The sequence below is a fragment of the Salminus brasiliensis genome, chromosome 1, assembly GCF_030463535.1.
Source record: "Salminus brasiliensis chromosome 1, fSalBra1.hap2, whole genome shotgun sequence".
NCBI lineage: Eukaryota > Metazoa > Chordata > Actinopteri > Characiformes > Bryconidae > Salminus > Salminus brasiliensis.
In genome coordinates, this window is record NC_132878.1 from 35,072,188 (window position 1) to 35,097,661 (window position 25,474).

General features: G+C 44.1%; 1 protein-coding gene across 7 annotated transcripts in view; it reads right to left on the minus strand.

Annotated features, from left to right (window-relative positions):
• Positions 1 to 25,474, minus strand: part of epha7 (eph receptor A7) — a 98,386-nt gene that overhangs the window by 19,216 nt on the left and 53,696 nt on the right. For all 7 annotated transcript variants that reach the window (XM_072678568.1, XM_072678541.1, XM_072678559.1 and 4 more), the window contains exon 6: positions 4,106 to 4,230. In XM_072678568.1, coding sequence (XP_072534669.1) covers positions 4,106 to 4,230 — 125 coding nt within the window. The remainder of the gene's footprint in view (positions 1 to 4,105; positions 4,231 to 25,474) is intronic.

The following is a 25,474-nucleotide window of genomic DNA, read 5'->3' on the forward strand; positions in this document are numbered from 1 at the left end:
AAAACATGTATTCCATATGGGCATTTTATTATACAGACAGCCATTACTGTTCCAGCTCCAACTGTAAGCTGTTACAACATCAGCTGATAACAGTATATGGCCAAATGTTTGTGGACACCTGTAACATGTAAGGCCGCTGAAAACATGTATATCTTACTGGTATTTCATTGTACAGACAGCCACTGCAGCTCCAGCTCAAATCTTACCTCATAAAAAAGCATCATGACATTGACTAATATTAACTTAATATTTGGCTACATGGCCAAAGGTTTGTGGACATTTACTACACCACTAACACAATGTACAAAACATGTAAGGCAAGTAACGCGGTCATTTTATTGTACAGGGCTGTTGGAGAAGTTGCAGCTCACATCTTGCTTAATAAAAGCTGTCATAACACCAATTAACGTCATCACTATATGGCCAAAGATTTGTGGACACCTGCTTATCCTGTGTTCCTTCCAAAATCATAATTTAACAAGGGCTTTGCCTCTGCTGTCCACAAACTTTTAGTCATATAATGCATTTACACTGCTGGGCTACATGCAACACAAACAAACAGATCGTATCAGGGTGCACTGATGCATTTCAGCACCCCTAATTGTCAGCAGTGAACGTCTCAAGACACATTTTCATACAGTGAGCACAAGGTAAGTGATCGTGAGCTGGCCAAAAAATAAATAAATAAAATAAATAAATAAATAAACAAATCTGCAAAACTCCCTCGAACTGAACACCAGCTTGTGTTAGGAGTGGAGTCTGGCTTGTCTCTAATTTTCCACCTGGGCGGTCTATGGCTGCAGCGGGCAGCCCGGGACATCGCCTGGGAGACCCAACTCCAACAGGCCGATCAACGAGACCCTGCAAAAGTCTTGTTTCTTTGGAGCTCCCGCGCTGGGCTCCCGAGCTCATGCTCGACTAGCTGACTTGTTTGAGTGTGAGTTAAGACACTATGGAGCTTGATAAGGGATAAGGAGGTACAGGGACAGACTACTAATGCTGCCTGGGTGGATGAAGGGTTTGTGTGTCTGTGTGTGTGTGTGAGTGTGTGTGTTTAGGTGTTGTTGGTATCTGCTAATGAATGTTTTACTGTGTGCCCGTACTTCAGCATGTGTGGGGAGGTGTTGTTTAGGAGCTGAGGCGGAACAGCATATGTACCGCAGCGATTGGGTGAGTGTATGTGTGTGTGAGCAGGACTGAAATATTCTACAGTGTGAAGGACTTCTGACTAATTAAAATCTCCTGAGTGTCTTATTCATTATTGTAATTATGGGGGAAGGATGCGCTCCTGACAGACCTGAGGCTTTGCCTCCGTGCTGCAGGCAGAGCGAATGCAAATGGCGTGGAGAAAGAGCAGAGCAATGCGAGCCGGGAGAAAGGAAGAAAGAAAGACTAATGCATGGGAACTGGGTTGGAGAAGCGCTGGTATTTCGGAATATATAAATAATTGTATTACATTAATTTGTATTAAAGAACCTGTATAGTAGAAAAACTCATTTGTAAGATGTAAGAGTTGGATGTTGAAAAGTTGCAAAAACAGCTTGCCTTAAAATCACTGATTTTGTGATGTCACATAAACAAGCCTAGCCTCTAGCAGTTATGCAGCTAGAAGCACAGTATGGGGCACCAAATTAGAAAAAAGATTCTTAAACACTACCATAAATGATAACCAGACAAGAAACACCTTATCAGACAGATATATTTTGAACTCAAATCAACCTGTAATTTCAAGCAGCCGCATTGCTATATACTGCCGTAACTACACTGGCCATCGAAGTCAAAGCGCCCAAATGGTGTTGTTTTGTAATGATCGCGGACGTACGCCAAAAAATAAAACTAAATAATAATAATTTAAGATATTTATGAGTGTGTATGAGTGCTAGTCATTGTGTGGTGCTGATGACTGCTTCACAGTGATTTGTCACATTTCCATAACAAATGATCTCCATGAACTGCTTCCCACACATTCCTCAGTGCTGTCACACCTCCTATCGTGGTTGGATTGTTGTTCTCCAAACATTTCCCGCTGCAGTCTCACTAGTTCTAAATGGGGTTTAAATTAGGGATTGGGTTGCTATGACATCACTCCCCCCATGATGTCTTGTTGGTTCATCAAAAGTCGTTATGTGTGCTTCACCAAAACCAGCTGCTGAACATCAGTGTATATGGTGTCGTTTTTGGTGAAAGAAGCATACTGAGCTTACAACTGGCCAATTATGTTTGATTGCAAGTGTGTATATATATATATACAGTGAGTCCAAGAAGTATTTGATCCCTTGCTGATTTTCTTTGTTTGCCCACTAATAAAGACACTATCCTTCTGCACTTTTAATGGTAGATATATTCTAACATGGAGAGACAGAATATCAAGACAAAAATCCAGAATATAATTTTAAAGAATATATTTTAATTAATTTGTATTTCAATGAGGAAAATAAGTATTTGATCCCTCTTGCCAAACACACTCAATACTTAGTGGCAAAGCCTTTGTTTGCAAGCACAGCGGTGAGACGTTTGTTGTAGTTAACCACAAGTTTAGCACACACACCAGGGGGAATTTTGGCCCACTCTTCTTTGCAGATCCTCTCTAAATCATGAAGGTTGGTGGGCTGTCGCTTGGCAACTCTGACCTTCAGCTCCCTCCATAGATTTTCGATCGGATTGAGGTCTGGCGACTGGCTGGGCCACTCCATGACCTTAATGTGATTTTTCTTGAGCCAATCCTTTGTTGCCTTTGCTGTATGTTTAGGGTCGTTATCATGTTGGAAGACCCAACCACGGCCCATTTTCAGATCCCTGGCAGAGGGGAGGAGGTTGTCCCTCAGGATTGTGCGGTACATGGCTCCATCCATCTTCCCAGTGATGCGGTGAAGTAGCCCTGTACCCTTGGCAGAGAAACACCCCCAAAACATTATGCTTCCACCTCCATGCTTGACGGTGGGCACAGTGTTCTTGGGGTCATAGGCAGCATTTTTCTTCCTCCACACATGGCGGGTGGAGTTGAGGCCAAAAAGTTCAATTTTGGTCTCGTCTGACCACAAAACCTTCTCCCAATAACTTGGTTCATCTTTCAAATGATCATTGGCATACTTGAGGCGCGCCTCCACATGTGCTCTCTTCAGCAGGGGTACCTTTCGGGCACTGCAGGATGTGAATCCATTGTTGCGCAAAGTGTTGCCAATTGTTTCCTTGCAAACTGTGGTCCCAGCTGCCTTCAGGTCATTTGCTAACTCCTGCCGAGTGGTTGCAGGACGATTTCTGACTGTTCTCAGCATCATTGCCACCCCACGAGGCGAAATCTTCTTTGGAGCACCGGGCCGAGGTCTGTTGATTGTCATGTTATACTCTTTAAACTTTCTGATAATTGCACCAATAGTTGTTACTTTCACATCCAACACCTTACTAATCTTTTTGTAGCCCATTCCAGCTTTGTGAAGGTCAACAATTCTGACTCTGAGGTCCTGTGACAGCTCTTTGGTTTTACCCATGTTGGAGACTTGAAATCTGTGTGATCTGTCTGATTCTGTGGACAGGTGTTTTTCACACAAGTGATTAGTGAGAACAGGTGGCTTCAGGTCAGGTAACAAGTTGATTGGGAGTGTCTAACTGGTCTGTAAAAGCCAGAACTGCTAATGAATACTAAGGGATCAAATACTTATTTCACTCCATGAAATACAAATCAATTAATATATATTCCTTAGATTTATTTTCTGGATTTTCTTTTTAATATTCTGTCTCTCCATGTAAGAATACATCTACCATTAAAAGTATAGAATGATCATGTCTTTATTAGTGGGCCAACGAAGAAAATCAGCAAGGGATCAAATACTTCTTGGACTCACTGTATATATATATATATATATATATATATATATATGGCACCATAACAGCTCCATCGGCCAGCGCTAGTACCCACACAGTCTCCGACACAAGCATTTTTTTTTAGTCCCACACTCCTCCTACTCAGACGCCATACATGTTCTCTTTCTCTTTCTCGAGTTTCTCATTGCTTTCTCTTTGTCTAACTTACACTCTCGCTCTCAATCTCGCTCCCTCTCTGGTTTTAATAGACCCTGCAGCGGAGGCTATATAGCTGTGAGCTCACCTTCTCATAGTACTTGATCTCATATTCAGTGATGACTCCATTGGGCTGCTCTGGTTCTTGCCACGACAGCTGGACACTGTGCTCCTGCACCCGTTCTTTTATCACCTCGCTGACCTGAGATGGAGCTGAGCGACAGAGGAAAAAAAGGAAGAGAGAGAAAGAATGAGCATGGTTATGTAAAACACACAAACAGTAGCTGGTCCGATTTCACACTGAGGCCAGTACTTTGCTTTGCTTGTCTGAAGTTTGCTTTTTTAGAGTTTTATAGGCTAATGCAGCTTATAATGCTAGAGCCGGTTAGGGATCTGCAGACCAGGCCAACCTAAGCGGTGGCCGATCAAAGTGCAGCGCTGGTGTGAAATACAGCGTGCTTATTTTGTTATCGAGGTCCACACCAGCATCGAAGCTCATAAACTACTAGTGGAGTGAGTGAGCCAATGCAACTACAGCTGGTAGCCTAAAAATCTGAACAGTTGCAGTCTGCAATGTGAACAAAGCCGTGGATGCTACTGACACGGCAGGGCGTAGGGGATCACCAGACACGTCTTGGCTGACCATCTATGTTTGGGAGGGTTGAAACACGCACTATCGCCTAAACACACCTCCGCACTCTCGACCGCTCCCTCCACCCCCTCCGTCCGCTCTGATGAATATTCACGTGGCGCCTCCTAAATGTTTACACCTCATAATGGAAATTTCAATTAGAGAGCAAACAGAGGAAGACGGCCTTATCCCGGCCAGAGGAAAAAACTGCAACGTCTGCCTTATGAATGCCAATTAAGGCAAATTAATTCCAACGACGCGGGGCGGAAGTGCCTCTCATTCTGCCCGAGACGAGTGAGTCACTCTCAGAGGCTTTTTACAGCAATGTACCTGAAACCTTAGCAGATATACACACACACGCACTTTCCCACACACTCTCTTTCCAAAGCTCCAATTAACCGCCTGCACTCAACATCGCCTTTCTACCGTCCCTCGCCTTAGTCTTTTTCTCGTCTCCGGCTGCCGACTGTTTATCATGCTGTTATTAGTCACTTTTGATTTCATTTACAAAACAGCGATGCTAACCACACACTGTTGTCGGCCGAGGGATCGGATCGAGATATGATTCAGCATCTAGGTGACCCTTGGTGCTTGATTTTATTTAGATTGTTATTCACATTGGAAAAAAAATATAAAGAAATTGCAGGTTTGCTTTGCAATACCACATCATGAATAATTCAGCTACGATAGAACCCCAGAACTATTTATACTACTGTTGTTTTCTTGTTTTTTAAAGCAACATGGAAAAAACGTGGAGTGACCTTTGGCTGGCCACTATTAAAGAGAACGTGCAGTGATACCAGTAACAAGCCACGAGAACAAGAACTACATTTGTAGCATTCTGACCAGCTTGTCCTGTATGGGAAACAAAAAAGACAGCAGACAGCAGGACCCTAAAGCAAGTTAAGAGGACAGCTGAGAAGATCTTTAAGAGGTCTATCTACCCTCAAGTAACAACATCTTGAAAAACCAGCATTGTGGACGACCCCTCCCACCCCTCATACGAACTCTTTACCCTTCTGCCTTTTGGCAAAAGGTGCCTGAGTGTCCTATCCACCACTACTTAACTCCAATTGTGTTATCACTTCTCTGAATGGGGCATGTGTAGTTCGTTTAGCCACTCCACTCTCATTACCTTCAACAGGGGAACAACAGAGGGCGTCCTGACCAGCTGTCCTATGTAGGAACTGCATAAGCTGTCTCAGGCTGTAAGACCCCAAGGATGATTGTGAGGACTTTTGAGAAGATCATCAAGGGGTCTACCCACCATTATCAGCACCTTGCAGTGCTTTTTAAGAGCCCAAGGAAGGACAGTTCAGACCACTTCCACAAGGAATACAAACTCAGTGGCTGTGGAAAGATGATCCAGATGAAGATGAAGATGAAGGTTGGGTTCAACAGCCATGCTAAACTTAAATGTTGCCGCTATAGCTGAATCAGTTTACACTTGTGATTCCCATAACTGACCTGAGGGTGCCTTAACTGGGCTGTATTTGGTCCAGAATCGTCTGCTGTCTGGGGTGTTTTAGGACACCACAGAGAATGTCCAGAGGCAGCAACTGATATCACATCTAAAACTAAGCAAAATTTTCATTTTTAAGCAGAACTGTATGAAAATGAAGCCATTTTCATTTGTATTATTAATCCATAATAATAATAAATGCTCTTTCAGGATATTCAGATAGATTTGGTTTAAAAATGTGCATATCCAAACAGCAAAACGAAAAAGTTTTTTCAGGCCCGGTGTGTGTGTGTGTGTATGTGTGTGTGTGAAAAGTGTTGCCGTCTCTGTGTCGCACTCGCACCATTGGGGCTAAGGAGCTGGGGTCGTGACCTTTAGGGAGCGGGCCTTTTGTTCTGTGCTGACCCGTTGGTAACGCAAGGCCGTGGATTAGATTCTGATTAGGGCTGCCTGAGCGGCTGACACTAATGCAGGCGACAGCCCGAGCTGCCAGACCGCAGCAGTCAAACTCTGTTTTGACATGTCGCATGTAATCCATCTCAAACAGTGTAACTGCACTAGGCCGCACTGATCAGTCAAACACACACACCGAGCCTCAAGTATACTCACACTGCTACACTCTACCTGACTCAGCCTCAGCTCAGACGAGCTCGGTCACCTACGGCGTGAAAACGCTCCAGAGCATGCTGGTTTCACCAGGGCTGAAGGTAGAACCTTTAGAACAGTTCCTGACCTTCTTTTTTAAGAGTGTAACTTGAACTTTGTAAATGAGTGAGGCTGTAGACTGTAAACTGCGGCAGGCTGAAGAGGTGAGCATACAGTAGGCTGCAGCTTCTTGGCCAATAGGGAGTGAACCATACATTGGCCACTATGGCCTGAGGGTGTGGGTGGGGGTGGGGGTCACAAGATCGAATCCCGAGCCATGCTGCTTTTCCATCAGCGGCCAGAGTCTGAGAGAGCACCACTGGATAGGTAGATGGTGCTCTCTCCACTCATCACTCTTAAGCGATGTTGGCCGGCACAGGTGCCTTTTAGCTGGTGTGAAAAGAGTTGGCAGTTTGAAAGGAGGCGGTGTCTGGCTTTACATGTATTAGAGGAGACATGTGTGAAGTCCTGGGAGAATTGCCAGTGCTAGGGGTAGATTATGAACGAGTGGGTTAACTGGAAGCACAGATTTGGGGGTGGGGGGGGTAGAACTCTTTCATTCCAAAAACTAGTGCAGAATATTTGTTTTTCCATGATACTGGCCCTTTAAATGCAGACTTTTCATTTTCCAAGCTGCTGCTTTGACTCCCCGCCCGAAGGCTGCACAAGATTGTACATTCATTTCCCCCTCCACCCACCCACACCCCCCCATCCGAATTCATCGTATGCAGCAAGTGTCAATTACCCAAGAGGACTCAGCCTGTGGTGACGAGGGGTGTGTTGGGGAGGGTGGGGTGTGTGGGGGGGGTGCAATTTAAAATGACACTTGTACAGTTGAGAAGGCTCGTACTGGTGTAATTGGATATTTTACCCCCTTCACTGTTTGTCTGTCACTTCATTGGCGGCCTGTGCGAAAGGCTAAAGGCCCTTTTCTGAACGCTTGTCTCTTTACCATAGAGCTGGAGGATGTAATGGAAGGCCAAGTTATTACTGAAGCGCATGTCCTGGACATCTCGAGCACACTCACTCACTCACTGACACACACACACACACACACACACACACACACGCACAACCTTCATGATTTTATTCTCACTCTAATCAAACCTGTTGGTGGAGGAGGCCAACTTAACGTGGCCTGCTGTGGCAGCAAAGCATGAAGGATAAGACAAGGGCTGCTGGAACTGAACCGTGTGTCCCTTCTACTCCGCTCTAAAAGTGCAGCGGCCTGCATCGCTCCAGCTCCGAGCACAGCCAACGAGCAGCGCCAGATGTTGCGCTAAGGGGATCACAAAGCTCAGCCTGTTGGGATATACAAACAGGGCTCAGCTCTCCTTCAAGTCCTTCAAACCCACACCGTACAAGGAGGGTTAACCTGGATTCACAGGCCTTTTGCTGTTTTAGTGTTGCATTATGATTAAACACAGCAACAAACTATCCTACCTTCGAGTGGGCCTACACCAGTCTCAGAACCCCCCACAGTAACAGATCCCAGTGGTAGTAAAAACATTTCATGCTAACCAAAGTAAGACTGTTCTGGTTGAACATGCTCACCTATATTTAAGAAGCTGTGTGGAAAATAACTACTGACACTGGCCTGAGGATCGCAAGTTAGAATGCAGGGTCATTCCTCTCTCCAGGTGGGTAGATGTCCCTCTCTCTCCCCCATTTCCACCCTTTCAGTGTGATGTTGGTCAGCATGGGCATCTGCTAGTTGATGCCTCAGAGACAAGGCATTTCCATTTCCAGACTATTCTCCATTTGTGTTGGAACCATGTGGAACGGTGGGCACCCAACACTGCGGCGCCCGAGGGAACAGAGAAGCTCCTTGCTCAAGGGCCCAACAGTGGTGGCTTGCTAAGCCTGGGTAGGCACAACCCTGTCATCCATAGCCCACTGCTCTAACTACTGAGCACATGACTACTGTTGAGTATCTGGTGATAAATATCTGAGCATGTAGGTTGTCCAGTAATATTACACAGGTGGCATGAGTCAGTCTCCACCCTTCCAATGTCGGGAGCATTACATGTGATGAGGGGGTAATAATGAGTAGGTTTGCTAATTAAAATTCTAAAAACATCTAAAATCAGGGAGGAAAAAAATGGATCAGAACATCCATAGAGATGGAAATGGAGGCTCATATATCTTGCAACCTGTAGGATCAGGATCACACACCTCAAAACTCAAATAACAAGGACCTATAAATCTATAAAAACTGACAAACCAGATATTCTTTACATTAGGGAACTGTTTTACTCCGTCAATTTACTCTAGTCAATTAAGATTTCCTCTTTGTCCGTTTTTATAGACTAGGGATGGTATGGCTAACAAAATGACTTCATACAGTGTGAAGAGTGGGTGTTACCTCAGACCAGACATGTTACAGGATCGGAGCGGATTCCATGTTCTTTCAATATCCATTATCCACCACTTTCTGCTGATATTGGCCCAAAACTGATTCCCGTCGATACCGATACGCTGCCTCTAGGTCATGCAGTGTCAGCAACCTCAAGTAAGTCTTTAAAGAAGCACACTCTAGCCATTAAACACGGCGGGGTCTACTACACTTGAGGTATAAGGAATATTTTGTGAACGGATTTTACTAAGAAAAGGAAATGCGTTCTGGAAATGATGCCGTCTTTCCTTTTCTAATTGCTTAAGTTGTTCAACAGCCGTCCACAAGAGCGGTTCCGGCCCTGCTATTACACCAGGGCCCAGCGACCCCAGGAACTCCTCCATTGAGACCCGGCCGGTGTAATTGTGAATCGAGCGCAGTGACAGCGTTCATATTGACTGAGGGAGACTGGAATGAACACTAATATGTGATGGCATCTCTCTCTCTCTCTCTCTCTCTCTCTCATGTGTCTCTCTCCCCTGTGGTGTATTTAACCAGTACCCTGTAACAGCCATTAATGACATACTTAACATCAGAGTGACTCAACCCTCTCTCTCACTCACTCTCTCTCTTACTCTTACTCTCTCTCTCTCTCTCTCTCTTTTAACACACCGGCGGGGCCCTGTGTAGCAGAAAATCGCGTAATTGCCCTGCCCGTCTCGTCGGCACTGTTTTGGGAGGGGAGCGCTTTGCGTGCGCCGGCCGGTCGGCCCGAATTAAAGCAGGTATTAGTGACCTTCCGCAGCCTCCTCGCGCTCAAGCTAATTCGGGCGGAAGCTCGCCTCCATCATATCCTGCATTAGAATACATTAGAGCTACATTATGCATGGGAGACTTTTTTAATATCCCCTGCTTTCTCCTCTCTCTCTGTCTCTCTATCTCTCCGTCAGTGTGCCCATCTCTCTCTGCTCTCGCTCGCCCTCTCTCTCTCTCTCTCTTGCTCTCTCTCTACCCTCAGCGATGGAAATAGGAGGGAAATGTCACTTCATTATAAAAGCTCCGTCATACTTTTTTTGCTCTCCGCTCTTCTGCTCTGCTCCGAGATGGAGGGAGCACAGCGTATAAGCTCATTTCTTTCAATTAGAAACCAATTCAGGTCCAGACTGAAAACCGCACACCATCCGATTTCTCAGCTCTCTCCCACTCCTTATCCCTGCTAAATATTCAATTAACGCCCAGTAAATCAAGAAGCAGGGTTTCTACAAAAAAGAACACTAACCATGTAAGTGCTGGATTACCGCTTGTACTCAGCAAATAGGGTCCCCATATTAACCTAGTAATGCAATTTTTTACTGACTCCATCAGTAACTAGATCAGAGCTGAGATTGCTGGTGTAGTATGCAGAAAACCTCACATAGAGAAAATGCTGCAGAAGTGAGAGTAGTGTGCTTGGAAAGTATTTATTTTTTCGCTCAAGGTAGACGCATTGCTGGAAATGTAAAAAGTAGAAAAAATTAGGACATTTCTATTTAAAAGTAAGAAAATACAGAGATGCTGAACAGAAACCAAAAATACTAAGCTGTATAGGTAACTTAGCCCTCAGTGCTACAATACTGAAATGATGTCAGAGTTTGAAGTTTTAGTTGAGTTTAAGATTGTAAGAACTGATAATCTGACAGTAGCCTCTTACAAAATAATAGCTCCACCAGTTTGTACAGAAGTCCCTGTAGTTACTGAGTAATACACCTTAGTGTGTAATGCACCTTTCTGTGCTAAGGGTTAACTATGACTACTAGTGCACAAAATCAAAATCAAAATATGAATATTAAATGATATTAGATGGTACTATCGGATATCAGAACTTATTGGAGCTTTTAGCTCCTTAAATCAGAATTTACACTTTAAGTACAAAGTTTACAGAAAGTAACACTGTAAAGCACACTGTATAGAAATAGCTTTGTATAGTCTATGTATACCATGTCTACTATTGTTCTCTGTATATTATGTATTGTCTGTAAATTATATATAGAGTAGCTATATGCAGTTAACATTAGATAGACACTAACAGCCGAAAACAATTTCCTTGTGTGTGTGAACATACTTGGCTAATAAATCTGATTCAGATTCTGATTAGGGCTATTGTATTGGAAAAAAACCTGGTACCTGATGTATCAGGATGTGTATCACAATTTAATATATTGTGCTTAATGAAATTAGGCATTTCATAAATGTGGGATCTGAAGAGAGAGTACAGTGCTGCTATCTAGCTGTCAGGGTTTAAACACAACACAATATGAGCCACTGCCTGCCGGATACCAAAAAAATGAGTGCAGACTTCTGCAAGAACTGACTGTGCAAAGAAACATGTATACACAGAATAAACAAGAGCCAGGTGGAGATGATAATGACAAGGCAGGCCACAAACAAGACACACATGTGGGCAATGATAAAGCAGAAGAGGCCCATCTTACATGTGGTAAAAGTGAAGCATGTGGATGTTTGTTCTCTGGCCTGGCTGGTAGCAGCACTGGGTGTAGCTCTGAAGGTTATTGTCCAAATGGCCAAGCTTTCTTACAACGGGAAGGAGAGAACGAGGAGCCGGAAGTCGGTGTGTTACCTTGCAGAATAATTGCATGGGTAATTACATATAAATATACTTACATCGTTGGTTGTAGAACAACGCACCCTTGAGTTCAGTGGCATATAGACAGCTTGGAGTCTGACGTTTCTGACCCCATTCTGTATATTTCAGTGCCTCACAATGGCGAAAGGGTTAATGGAAAAGAGCAGAGAGTGGGTAAGAGAACAGAGAGAGGAGGGGAAGAGACTGTGTTCTCTCAGTCAGTAGGGGCTCAGTGAGTCAGAAAATAGAGCGAGTGGCCGGCGACGGCCAGCGCTTTGATGAATGTGGAGGGGAACTGACAGTATTGCTGTGACAATGTTTTCTCTCGCTCGTTCACTCGCTCTCACTCGGCCCAGTGCGCTCCTGTCCTCCTGCCCCGCGCGGCCCAGCCTGAATGAGCCTCCTCAGCCACCGTAACTGAGAGCTTTGTCAGCTTCACTTAGAGCCGGGCCAGGGAGACACTCCAGCCCACTGGCGCACACACACACACACACACACCCACACACACACACACACACACCCACACCCACACACATACGTACACACACACAAAGTCAGAGCAGTCAGGCCACTAAATAACAGTTTCATTTCTACCAGGAATTCGAGCAAGGCCACACCACTGACCTCTCCACAAGGTGATGTCTAGATGACGCTTTATTTATTTTACTGCATCAAAAGCCTAACAGAATGCAGTGCCTAATACAGGTGGACTTGGTTTCATTTTGCACATTTTATTTTAATGTGTATTGGAATGTATACACACACTGAATAAATAATGTAAAGTGTTTTATGTATAATTTTTGATATTATTTCCGAAATTTCACCTCACCTGCTAGCTTCCACTATTACACTAATGCTACCAGTAAGGGAAAAGGCTAGCATGTGCATCCACCTAAAATTCCTAGAACTGGGTCTGCTAAACAGTACTTAGCCCTAGTCTAGTCCTTTATAATTGTCTCCTCAAACCACCAGTGATTCCTGGCGTTTTCCCCATAGTTATAACTTAGGAACGACTCAGCCAGTTTGCATTGCTTCGCACTTAGTTACTGATTAGTAATCTTGGGTGTAAAAAACAATCACAGAGAATAAGGCCTTAACTAAAATCCCCCCCAAATTTAAAAAAAAAAATCTGCATGTGTAACTCGAGCTTTCTGTGCACTACCTTGCTTTCTATCAGTACAAAAAAGAGGCACTGCGGCTGTCCTTATTGTTGGATGCACTGCACACATTCACAATGGAATTCAGATTGCTGTGGGCTTATTTTTATGACAAAATTGTTGTGCTTGGCAATGTAGCAGATAAGGGTTGATTAAATAGCCACTTTTTCTTCGGCATGAATGCGTTCATTCATTTAAGTCGTAAATTCAGCAACTGAAAAAAAACCAAAAAACAGCCTCAAGCCATGGCATATGGGAAAGATGCCCAAGTGCACACTTCCAACAAAGGCGTCTCTGTGCCTCGTCGCCTCGAATCATCAGACGTTTCAGTGATGACAACTCTGTCATCGTTGACATGACATCAGACAAGGATCCCACATGGTTTTAATACTCAAAGCTCGAGACAAAAACAAAACAAAACAAAGCAGAACTAGCGTATCCAGTCTAAATTCATTCCTGATCGCATTGTCACTGACCTAAAACTATTTTCAAACCTCCATCCCTTCCTGCATTTTAATGTCTGTAATACACTCACCAGCTCAACTGGGGAAGGACTCCGTCCACCTCTGTTACCGGCCACCTCTGGTGGCAGCACATCGTATGCTACAATGCAAGACAGTTGCGTGTCAGTGTCTGAATGTTGGAAAGGTCAGATCTGAGCATCTCCAGACTGCTTGAATATTCACGCTCCATTAGCATGGCATGAGGCACACACGTGACTGTGGCACTGGGAGACTGGGTCTACATCCCTAAAGGCCACTCACACATTAAGTGGACGCTAGAATCATAGGGCACTGAGAAACAGAAATGGGCTTGAAAGGCTGTTCCAAGCTGTTAATATTCACTAAGATATCCACTGCTTTCTCTAGATTGTGGAACATTGCTGTGCGGACTTGACTGCATTCGGCCTCATAAGCAAGGTCAACTAGTGAAGTTGTACGATTAGTTCTGGACCTCCAGCTTCTCCCAAACGTATTGGGCGGAGCCACAGGGGCTCCACAGGGGCTATATACCCCTCTAGTTGATGCTTGGCACCAGGCATAGTAACATTTGGCTCTATTGCAGATTCTCCACAGTGTCCTAATCTATTGGCAGTACTTTTTAATGGAGTTTATACAAGCTTGGTCAGAGGTGGGTGCACCTTAATGCAGGTAAATTGACTCATAAAAAGGGCCGTCCACAAACTTACATACAGTCCTACAGTGCTTTTGTATATGGTTTAATGCTTGTTCTCAAAACCGACGCAAAACACTCAGTCGTTCTGTACGGCTGCATAAACTACAGTGCATTATTCAGACATGCAGCAGATTTCCTCAGCCGTGTCGATTCATTTGGAGGTTGTTAGCATCCAATTGGAATCTCGATGATGTTTTTCCTCCCCCTCCCAAGGCAATATACAAACAAGAAAATAAAGCTGCTGCAAATGACAGCGATGGAAAATCATCTGCATGCTTCTCGCAATAAAGGTGGAGGGGAACGCACGTCCCAAAAGGAATCGGCGCACCTCCGCCCATATTAAATGAAAATGCTGAAATACGGTTATGTTATTGCACAGCAACATTCTGCCCAGGTGGAATAAAGGCGCTCTCCGGGTTCGACGCAGACTCCGGCTGAATTGTTCGACCGATTTCAGCAAAATCCAACATCCCCGAGCTCATAATAACCTCATCAAGTAAGCAATACGCACATCATGCCTGTAAGTTCAGCCTGCCGTTACGCAACCGCCGTGCAAGAGCAGACTGCGCTGTCTGAGTCAGTGCTGCCCCTCACCTGTGCCTTGACTCGCTGACTCGCGGCCTTAGCGCGCTGTGTGTGGCGGTTAAGATTCAGAGGAGGGTAAACAGGGGGCGTTTAGGAGAAGCCGGGTGATGTGTATTCTCCCGGCATGTGGGGCGCAATTCCTGGGAGGACGCTTTCGGAAATAAGCGGCAAGGTCAGGAAAGACGAGGCTGGAGGCTCAGAGGATTTGTGTATAAATCACTAAGATTTGTCCAGTCCCTCTCTGCCTGCCGCTCACTAAATCAAAGAAAATCCACCCCAAACTGTCTCACTGTACACACACACACACATACTCACACACACAGAATTGTTTTTGTACCTGCTTGGGACAAAGCAAAACTCATACATATATGTTAATTACACACATTTATTGGTCTATGTTAAGTCTATATAATAATTATACATCCTCCAGCAATATTTCTACTATTTAAGATGTCAGTTTTTATGGTTACTATGGATATTTTACTGCTCACACCAACATTTGTTAGACAAGTTTACCTAAAACCATAATAAGAATATTACGATTACAGCTTTTGCCTTTAAAGTGTTCAAAAGCAAACACACTCGGTCGCACACATGAGAACCTATCCACGGCAACTCTCTCGCCCACGCCCTAAGCCAAGACTCATCCTAATTCCCGAAGTTTCCGAATCAGCTGGTGTATTATTCATGATTTTATCACAGAAATAATGTCCAAATGATGAATGGATGACACAAGTCTCCCTCAGCAATCCTATTATTCCATGATTTCTGACTGCTCATACTGGCAGAGCAGACGAGGAAGAAATCTCAGCCCAGACTTGCCCTGGGGGGACATTAGGGCAAGGAAGTATGACAGTACGCTTTCATTATTTGTGATAAATTATGGTACAATATGCTTTGTCTGGAGTATATTGCAGTTATACAGTATAATCAGTGCTTTACATTGAAGTAGATCACTGTATACTAAAGGCCATTCTCTCTCACTATATTCATTTATTACCAGGTATTCTAATTATTAATGGATCATGTAGCATTAAAATAGCCTCTAATGCAATGAATACTGCCCACCCTTCCAACATACCTGCTCTAACCCAGGACGTGAGACAGTTTAGCTGGCCTGCTGCACCTTATCTACAACCTAGGGTGACCTTTTCGTGGTACAAGCAGCTACAAGACACATCCTTTCAACTCCGCAGGCAGCTGGCACGGAGACGGGTGTTAAGACACACACACACACTCACACTCACTCACACATATATGAAGGCTTTTATCCTTCATCTAAATACAAGTATGTGTGTGTGTGTGTGGTGCTGAGAGGACCTTCACTAAACAGGCTGTCTTGACTAAAAAATGTCAAAGCAAATGCCTTCCGGACGCTCTCACACTCCATCTCACACACACACACAAACACAGAGAGCTCTGATTACACATCTGACTAGCAGCACAATTTCAGCTCACAAAACAAACACTACGTAAAAAGCCCGGATCCCTTCAGGCTCACAGGAACGAAAGCAAAAGTGCTTATTTCATATGTGTTTGACCCTCATAAGACGCTTTGTTACTTTGCTAAGAGACTAACTGCCATTTTACAGACATGCGCTCATAAAGTGAGTGAAAGCTCATACACATTGCACTATTCCGTTAAATAACACAAGCAAAATCTGCTTTTCCCAGCCTGGAAGCCAGTCTAGACAAGCCAAGGATGGAAAAGACCAGAGTTGAATGAAACAGTGGAGCGGCTTCCTATTGGCCAGCCTCCAAAATACCACAGTATATGTCGATAATACACCCTGTATGTATGCGCACCAACTGTGCACATGCATACAGAAACTGTATACGCAACTATACCACCACTGCATCAAATCCAAAGCATGATGAACGCTCTCCTTTTCCACCCGCACCCACAAATGTGGTATGGATTGGAAGTGTAGAATCTGCATCTTCAGCAGAATGTCCCTGCTTGTTTCAACCAGAGCTACAAGTGAGGAATAATGCAGATAAGATTGTGACAAGCCTTTTCTGGTGCCAGTGATTACTGCAACTTCTATAGGTTAACACATTCAGTTCTTATTCCCGCAGCAGTGAACCCCTCCCCAACTTCTCCCTCTTCCATCCTAACCCATATCAGCTCGCAATCAATCCTGCACTTGGCAACATAACAGAAAATATTAATATCTCAAATTAAAAAGTGTGAGAGCTCTCTCCTCGACTGCGAGGAGAGCGAATGATCGCGCAGGACCTGGCAGCGTAAACCGGCGTTTATTATCCAAATATCTTCCGCCGTCTAAAAGATGATCTTATTAATCAGACCTCATATGCTCTTTAATCACAGACTTGGCCGGCAGCCACATGGGTGGATTCGTGTCCAGGGCTGGTGAAGCCGGGGGGACAGCGATTTCTGTAACACATGGACGGGTCAATGCATTGCCCTGACTGAGGCGCAATGCAGGCCTGGAGAGTGTTTCAAATATCTGAGAATCAGGAGGAAATGAAAAAATGTGGAGGGTTATATCTCTGGCACTCTCTCTCTCTCTCTCTCTCATTTTGTTTCTATTAGACACACAAATACACTGTAGGCCTTTGGATTACTCAACTCATTGGATTTCGCAGACGGACATTAGCAGACAAAAGGCTACACAATCCACAAACACCTTGTTTCTCAGTTTTGGCCTTTTGGACTGTTTGACATTATGTGAATCTGGCAGTTGCTCTTTACATTGTGTAGAAATTTCATGATCAATGAACTAGAAGGCTTTTTCCGTCTCCTGAAAAGTTGCCATTATGAGGGTTATATAAGTTTTTTGCGCGACAGTGATGATATATTGCCTATTAAAGGGCCCTGACAACCACTGACAACCAAAGGTATGTCTAGTTCACCAGTAAAATTTAACATGTTGTCTACTGTGCAAACCTAGCACTGCTAGTATGGTGGTGGCAGCATCATGCTGTAGAGATGCTTTTTCTTAATGAGGACTGTACAGCTTAGAAGAAACTTCAACTTCCAGTAGGGCAACGATCCGAAGCACAAGGCCAGTCAACACAGGAGGATGTACTACAACAGCACAGTCAAAGTCCAGATCTGAATTCAATCAAGAATCTGTGGCATTATTGGAAAACCAACCAACCAACATCATCCAACCAACCCGAATAACCTTGAGGAAATTTGCCAGAAGGAATGGGTAAACACTGATAGACTCCCTCTCCCAACAGACGTTAAGCTGTTTCTACAGCAAAATAAGGTTCTACCAGGAGTAAATATCTCAAATATGCAGTTACTGACAGACTACTGTTTTTTTCCCCCCTAATTAATCAATCAATGTGAATCGCATTGGAGCGGCTGATCGATCGGAAACCCTCTTAAGGTGTAGCTCTAATAAAACAGCATGTGCACGGTCACAGACATTAGAGACAGACACCAACAAATGCATTGTGTCTTACTCACACTCGCAATCAACTACGCATGCAGCACCTCATCACAGACAACACACACACACACACCTTCAGTGACTCACACACACACACGGTTACTGTTCTGTGTGTCCGGAGACAATGTGTGTGTCTTTTGCAGCAGCAGAATCTGCCCGCTTTCCCCGCTCCCACAGGGCAGACAGATTAGGGAGAGATCACATGGAACACGGCTGAGCAATTAACAGCAGCTCTACACACACACACACACACATGCACACACGCACAGCCAGCGTGCAATGTTTCATTTGGCCCAAACACACCTAAACACAGCAGCCAAGCGAGAGGCACACACAAGCACATCTGCAAGGATATGGACACACTCCTCCAAGGCAAAAACAAGCATCAAAGGAAAAGAGAGAGAGAGAGAGAGGGAGAGAGTGACAGAGAGAGAGAGAGAGGGAGAGAGAGGAGAGGAGGTCCAATTCAACAAACACTTGAATTGGGGTTTGTGGGCAGACAAAACATGAAATGAAAAACAGCCCAGGCCTCACGGGCTCTCAGAAACCTGTACAAAGGCAAGGCTATTTCCTTTAATAGAGCGGCCAAATTCATTTTCCACCCCATGGCGTTGACCCCCTCTTGTCCTCCTTCTCCCTTTCTCTCTTCTCCTTATAATCTCTCTCACACACTCCCTCTTTCTCGCTCTCTCTCTTTTTCTCTCTCTACCTGTGCCTGGTTTTTTGACCTTCGTCTACAGTGCAGGTGAAAGGAGGGGCTTGTGCTCAGGTTGCCGTCACAGTTAGCTGGCGTAGGTATGCAGCGTCATGCATGCCCTAATAACCTGGTGGTTATTAGCACACACATACACCCCCCTTATACACACACATACATAGATGTTTGTTTTTAAATGTTGTCAGGGCATGGAGTTATGCATATAAAAAAAGAAATATTATAATAATATTAACAGAAACTAAAAAAAAGGGCAGAATTTTTGCGCAGCTAAAGTGGTTCCAACACACATGCCAAAGGGTCAAGCTAAGTTGATGACTTGTCAGACCACAGTTCACTGGAACTAAATGGCTGTGGTTGATGGGGGTGACTTTTGAGAGGTGCAGGAGGCTGAGTATGTGTGTGTGTGTGTTTGTTTGAGAGAGAGAGAGAGAGAGAGAGAGAGAGAAAGAAAGAGAGAAATTCATTCCAGAGAAAAGGAAGCAGGCCATGTCCATCTGAGAGGATCCAGCTGAGCCCCAACATGTCGAGCACAGAGGGAGAACCGGCCCAGACCTGGTTAGTGTGGGCTGTGAAGACAAGCAGTGGCAAAAAACAGTGCAGCTGAACCTGACAAGCATGCAGTCTCACACACATACACCCCTTTAAATGTTCGCACATGTAAACATGCTCAGACTAGGCCTGAGTGATAACTATAATTATTATTAAATTGAAACTGGTTATGCTGTCCTGGTCCTCATTCTGCCGATCTGATACTCAAATACTGGCCAAACTCAATGGGTCGGATTTGGAAGGAAAAAAAATATATAATCTGATCCACTACCCTAAACCATAAGGTAAATGCATGGTTCAGGCCCACATGTCAAGGCAAGCAGCAGTACAGTCTTTTTACAGTCTTTACAAGCAACAACTACCTAAATCATGGAAAAATTGTTCCAGGGTCAAAGTGTTAAGAAAGGGGAACAGATGGTATCAGATTGCTGTCTGTATCAATAGGTTGGAGTGTCATTATCATCAGTATCAGACATGAAAAAGTGGTACTGTAACTCTAATAGATACTGAATGCTACACAACGAGAAACCCAAATGCTTCCTTTTGGGGGAGAAGGCAAAAAGTAAATGTGCGTTGTGGGGCCAAACAATGATATTAGAAAAGGTATGAAGGTTTTAACTATCCGGGTGAGGTTAGCGCAACTGTCCAGGCTAAATCAAAGGTCAGCTTTAGCATGCGGCCCACACTTTGGGCAGTTCTACACCACCAAGACTGAACAAGTTCAGACTCCAACACGGGTTTCAAAACTTTTGAGTCTGCTCTAAGTCGAATAAGTCTGGTATTTGGGAAGCGTTGGGCGTGTGTGTGTGTCCCGGGCCGAACCGCAGTGACTAACCCTGACCCTAACTCTGCTCCAGACATGCAGGCTAATCCAGCAGCAGCTGCTGCGGCGCAGATTGCGCAAGCTTCTCCGCTGAGTCACGCTTGTAATGCGTGTTTGCTCACTCGCGTGTTTGTCAGCACAGGTGAGGAGGCCTGTTATTATCGTGTCTCATCTGAGCCTGACGTCTTCTTCATCTTCTTCACAGGCGCATCGACAACAGCGGCAAATCAGCCGGCTCTGTTTACGTCCGGTTTCTTGGATCGGTCGCCGCCAAACACTTTGTCTGCTTGGGCTTTGATGGAAACCGCCCCATGCTTCCGCTGGCCTACGCTAGCGCTAGGACTTGATGGTCCCTTAGCAAATGATAAACCACTGCAGAGAGAAAGTGCTTTGTTCTGTTAGCTTAAGGAAACATCAACTGATTGTGATTAATGGACAGTCACAGTACAAGCAGAAAACCCCCCTGTGAGTCACTGGCGATGGGAGTTTCCGGCGGTGTAAAAAAAAAAAAAAAAAAAAAAAGATGAAAGACCTTTCTTACAGCTTTCAGAACCGTTTCGGTGACTGCTGTGGTGATAGTGGATCAGAAAACAATCTGTTTTGATCAAAACACCAACAGTGATTTATTACTGAGCGAATAAAAGCATATTCTGAGCCCTTAGAAGTCCAGAGTTATTACTGTCATGCTGCTGTACAATTTAAATGTAATAGCATAATTACTAGCTACAGTGATCCAGTGTATTGTATTGACTCCTTCAATAAGGCCTTATAAACAGGATGCGCATCGCTACAGAATAGACTGGAGTGAATTACCAGCTAATTTTAACTTTAAGAAAACGAGCAAGCTCCATAATGCCAGCTTTACAGGTAAAGACCAGCCTAACCTTCAATGCAAGTCAACAGAATAGAGATAAAAGAGCATAGAAAGAGCATAGCAAGAGACATCCAACTATCCATCCTCCTGTCATCTTTGGATGCAAGGCAGGAATACCCTCTGGACGTGGGCGTAAGTACCACTCACATTCATTCACTCACACACTTACACTTAAGGTCAATGTAGCCTAGCCAATTCGTCTACCATGTGTGTTTTTGAGAGGTGGGAGGAAACCGGAGTGCCCAGGGGAAACCTACACGGACATGGCGAGAACAAACCAAACTCCTCAGAGACCTGACCGGAGTGAGGATAGAACCCCCAACACCAAGCTGCTGGAGGAGATGATGTTCTTGCCACGTTATCACACATTATTCTCGACTCTTAATGACACTGTCCAAATTAGAACAAATCAATAAATCAGTGAATCAATGAGTGAGTGAACAGAACTGAACACTGTATTCGGACCTGACTGGGTGCATGTTGTTCTGCTTCCTGCTCTGCGTCACTGTCCTGTGTCTGGCGTTGCTCCCTGAGGTCTGAGGATGGACTAATGGGCTGTGGGAAACTGCAGATTATCCCCTTGATTTCAGAGCTTTTCTAGGGTTCTGTCCTCCGTCTGGCCTGGGCAGAGTGTGTGAAACTGGCCGCCGTTGAGTGACGCTCTACCTGCAAAAACAAAGCGCCCTCTCACTCGCCCTCAACAGGTCTGTCCAAGAACCTCTCTCTCTCTCCTAGCTGCGTCTCACTGGTTTTCTGGGTATATCATGGGTATGAACTGAATATACTCATAGTCTGCTTTATTGTAAACACCTACTTTGAATTTCCACTGACTCTCCTCTTTACATTAGGTTCATCTACCTTGTTTGTGGACATATTATAACGGTGAACAATTGCAAGCTGTAGTCCATCTATTACTGGCACATTTAAGCAGGCCCCTTTACCCTGGACCACCACAGGACCATCAATGACCAGATATCATGTGTGTGTGTGTGTGTTTTTTGGTACTGCCAATTAACCCACCTGTTCATAACCATCCAGCCTCTTTTCAAACTGCCGCCAATTCTGGGCTGTCCACATGCTCGGAGGAAAGTGCTGGGTCTCCAGCTCCAACGCACTAGCTAACAGAGGCCTGTGCTGGCCAACATCACTTCAAGAGTAATGAGGGGAGACAGCGCCATCTAACCACTTGGAGAGAGCACAGACAATTATGCTCTCTTAGACTCGGGCCGCTGATGACAAATGAGCGACATGGCTCAGGATTCGAAGTCACGACTCCCAGGTCATGGTGGTAGCGCATTAGACACAAGTCTTTCCGCCACAGATACTGACCATTGATAAAGGGCAGTGCAATAATAGATGGGCTACTGTGTGTAACTTTACACAAATGAGCAAGATGTATGGGGTTTCTAACTGGCCAGTAAGTGTATTTATGGGTATATAAGGGCAAAGTATCAAACATAGATGAATCTTTACCATTGTTTTGGATTATATCAATAGTGACGATACATGCACTTCGTTAAAGTTTCACTGCAAACAAACCAAGAGAAATTTTTTTACACTAAAAGTCTTTTCCCTACCCTGTAAACTTGCTTTTTTGTTGGCGATACAAATACATTTTGTTCCCACTCTGCCGATATATATTCCCTTCTGTGTGAGATCAGAAGGCTAAGTCGGACTCTCAATGCCCACAGCGCTGAGAGGACAGCCGAGAGAGCACGGGAGTGAACTGTTTTCCTCAGGACATCAACCCATAATCCCCTTTACTGTTGTTTTAAGAAATGAGAATAACAATAATATGCAGGGCAAAGCACAACACTCCCACATCTCCCTGCAGGAGGGGGGCTGCCTCAAGCTGGTCTGGACTAGCCAGGGTCAACTTAGGCCTTATTGCTTTTGCCTCTGGGAATTAAAATATGTTTCAGTATATATGTGTGTGTGTATGTGTGTGTGTGTTTGCATTATCTGTTCAGCTTCTGGTTAAACAACTCCTTTTGATTTGATTTCCCCAGAACTATGGATTAAAAATGGTCTTATCTCCATACAACGACCCGCAATCTCCTTACTCTGTACAACAGCAGCCAATCTTCTTTCAACGGGCGCTGCTTACGTGAAGTGCACACTCCCTTAACCATATTTTAGTGTCTACACTTTGCAGACACTAAAATATTCGCAAAAGGTCAAGGTGGGAGTGATATAATACATATACAGTATTTTTCTGTTTTCAGTTTGAGGGAGGTTATGGTCATATTTTAAAAATGTATCATCACAAAACACAGGTACACAAAACACATACTACATACATATTGTGTAAGACTGGCTTGAATAATTGGAATACTTGAGTATTCATTCAACATGTTGGTATTCTGTTTAGCATACCAACTCATTCAACACGCTACTGGCAACTGTCGCCACAAATACTTACAATGTTTAATGCTGAGCACGCAACATAAAGTGTCGGTATACTGTGGAGGCATGACAGGTTTGATGAATCATCTCTACATTCTCATATATGTATTTCAATTCCATTGTCAGAGGCAGCCCACATGCTTACACATTGTGCAAGGCCTGTTAGAATCAGACAGAAAACGCTTACTGTGTTAATGGCCTATTTCAGTTCATTTGCGCTATCACCAGTATCCCTTGTTAATACACTGACCGAAGCCTGGATATACTGATCCTAATGAATATATATTCTGAACATCCTTCAAATTATATGTGAGTATATGTGTGTGTAATCTTACAACCTTACGCCATATTCTCATAAAAGGAACATTTAGCTGCCATGGCATCCAACAGACAAGATAGTGCCTCTACATTTAAACTTAAAACAGATGATGTCTTTGGAGGGAGCTGGAGAGTGCAGCAATTATTTCCTTTTCAGAGTGCTCTCTGTACCATCGCAGTTTAACTCCACACGGCACCTGCGACAACCTCAGATCAGCCCGAACTAAAAACAGACAAGTTATTGCGGAGGCGTGCCATTAAAAAAGGTGTCTCAGGCAATGAAAGTAGGAATTACATCAGAAGCACACGCGGCTATACGGGTCGGCCCAATTATACCGACTGTTTTCGATTTCGAGAGGACGGGGCAAATTGTGTGCGGCAACCGCGATAGGCCCCAGCCTACCTTGTGTCATTAAGTAATTACTGAGGGCCCTTTTTAAAATTGCTCCATTAAAGGGATAATGTTTTCTAATTTAGGATCAAAGCGGGACTTTTCCACCGCACGGCAAAAGGGTGTTATTGCTCATTCCCTAAAATGACAAAGCCGCCGACTGGTCGAATAAAACTTGCCTCAGCACAAAGACGAATTGCTCTCATTCTCCATTGCTCGCCCTCCCCTCTGTCTATGGAGTCACAGGGACGTAGAGCCAACGGAAAGTATTGCAGTGTGTGTGTGTGTGTGTGTGAGTAGATGTGTGCTGGCGAATCCTTTGAAGTCACAGGGCTGATTAAGGTCTGGAGCCTAGCCAGATACAGAAACCCCAATTTTTGATTAGCTTAAATATTTCTCCATCTCACTGCTCACCCTCCCTTTCATTTGTTCCCTGAGCAAAGTGGAAAAATACACAGGTGCAGTTTTTTTTAAGGAAAAGTAGAAGGAATAATCAAATTTACAGTTTTTCTGACTTACATCAAATGTGGTAGACCAGCCAAGACATGTCTAGTGTCAAATTCTGATTCTTTAGTTTGCCGCTAGAGATGTGAGGCTTGTGGTTTATCTAGCAATAATTATGGCACTTCATAATTATGGCAATTAATTATGTCAGAATATGTTTTAATGAGCTGGATACCCTGGATATTGTTACTGTATTGTTACTAAGAGTGGTTCCCAAACCAGTCCTCAGGGACATCCAAGACAGCCCAAACTTTTGATCTATTTTGGTTCCTCTCAATGTGTTTGTTCATGGTCTTAGGGAGCTTCGTCTGAGCTTTAGTTCTGCCGTGTTTCTCTCTCAAATTCTTTAGGAGTTTTTCACTTGGAGTCATGGTTCTAGTGTGGTTCATGGTTTAGTGTTTCTACCTCGTGTTTTTATCTGAATTTCTTTTGGGGTTTTTTTCTTCAGTGTTTCTCCATCATGTTCTTTGGTTTCTCTCAATGGTTCTTCCTCATGCGCTTAAGGAGTTTCTTACTTATTCTCTGAAAGGGAGTTCTTTTGAGCTTTAGTTCTTCAGTGTTTCTCATTCATGTTCTTTGGGAGTTTGATATATATACAGTCATGCCCGAAAGTATTCATACCCCTGTCAAAGTTTGACTTAAATTTACTTTTATTTAACTAGAAATTATATTTTTGCCTGGAAATGACACAGGCATCTCCCAGGAGATAACACGATGATGTACAAGAGGCATCATTGTGGGAAAAAATATTTCTCAGCTTTTATACACATTTGAACAAAAAGTGGCATGTCCAAAATTATTCATACCCTTCTCAATAATTAATAGAAAAGCCTTTATT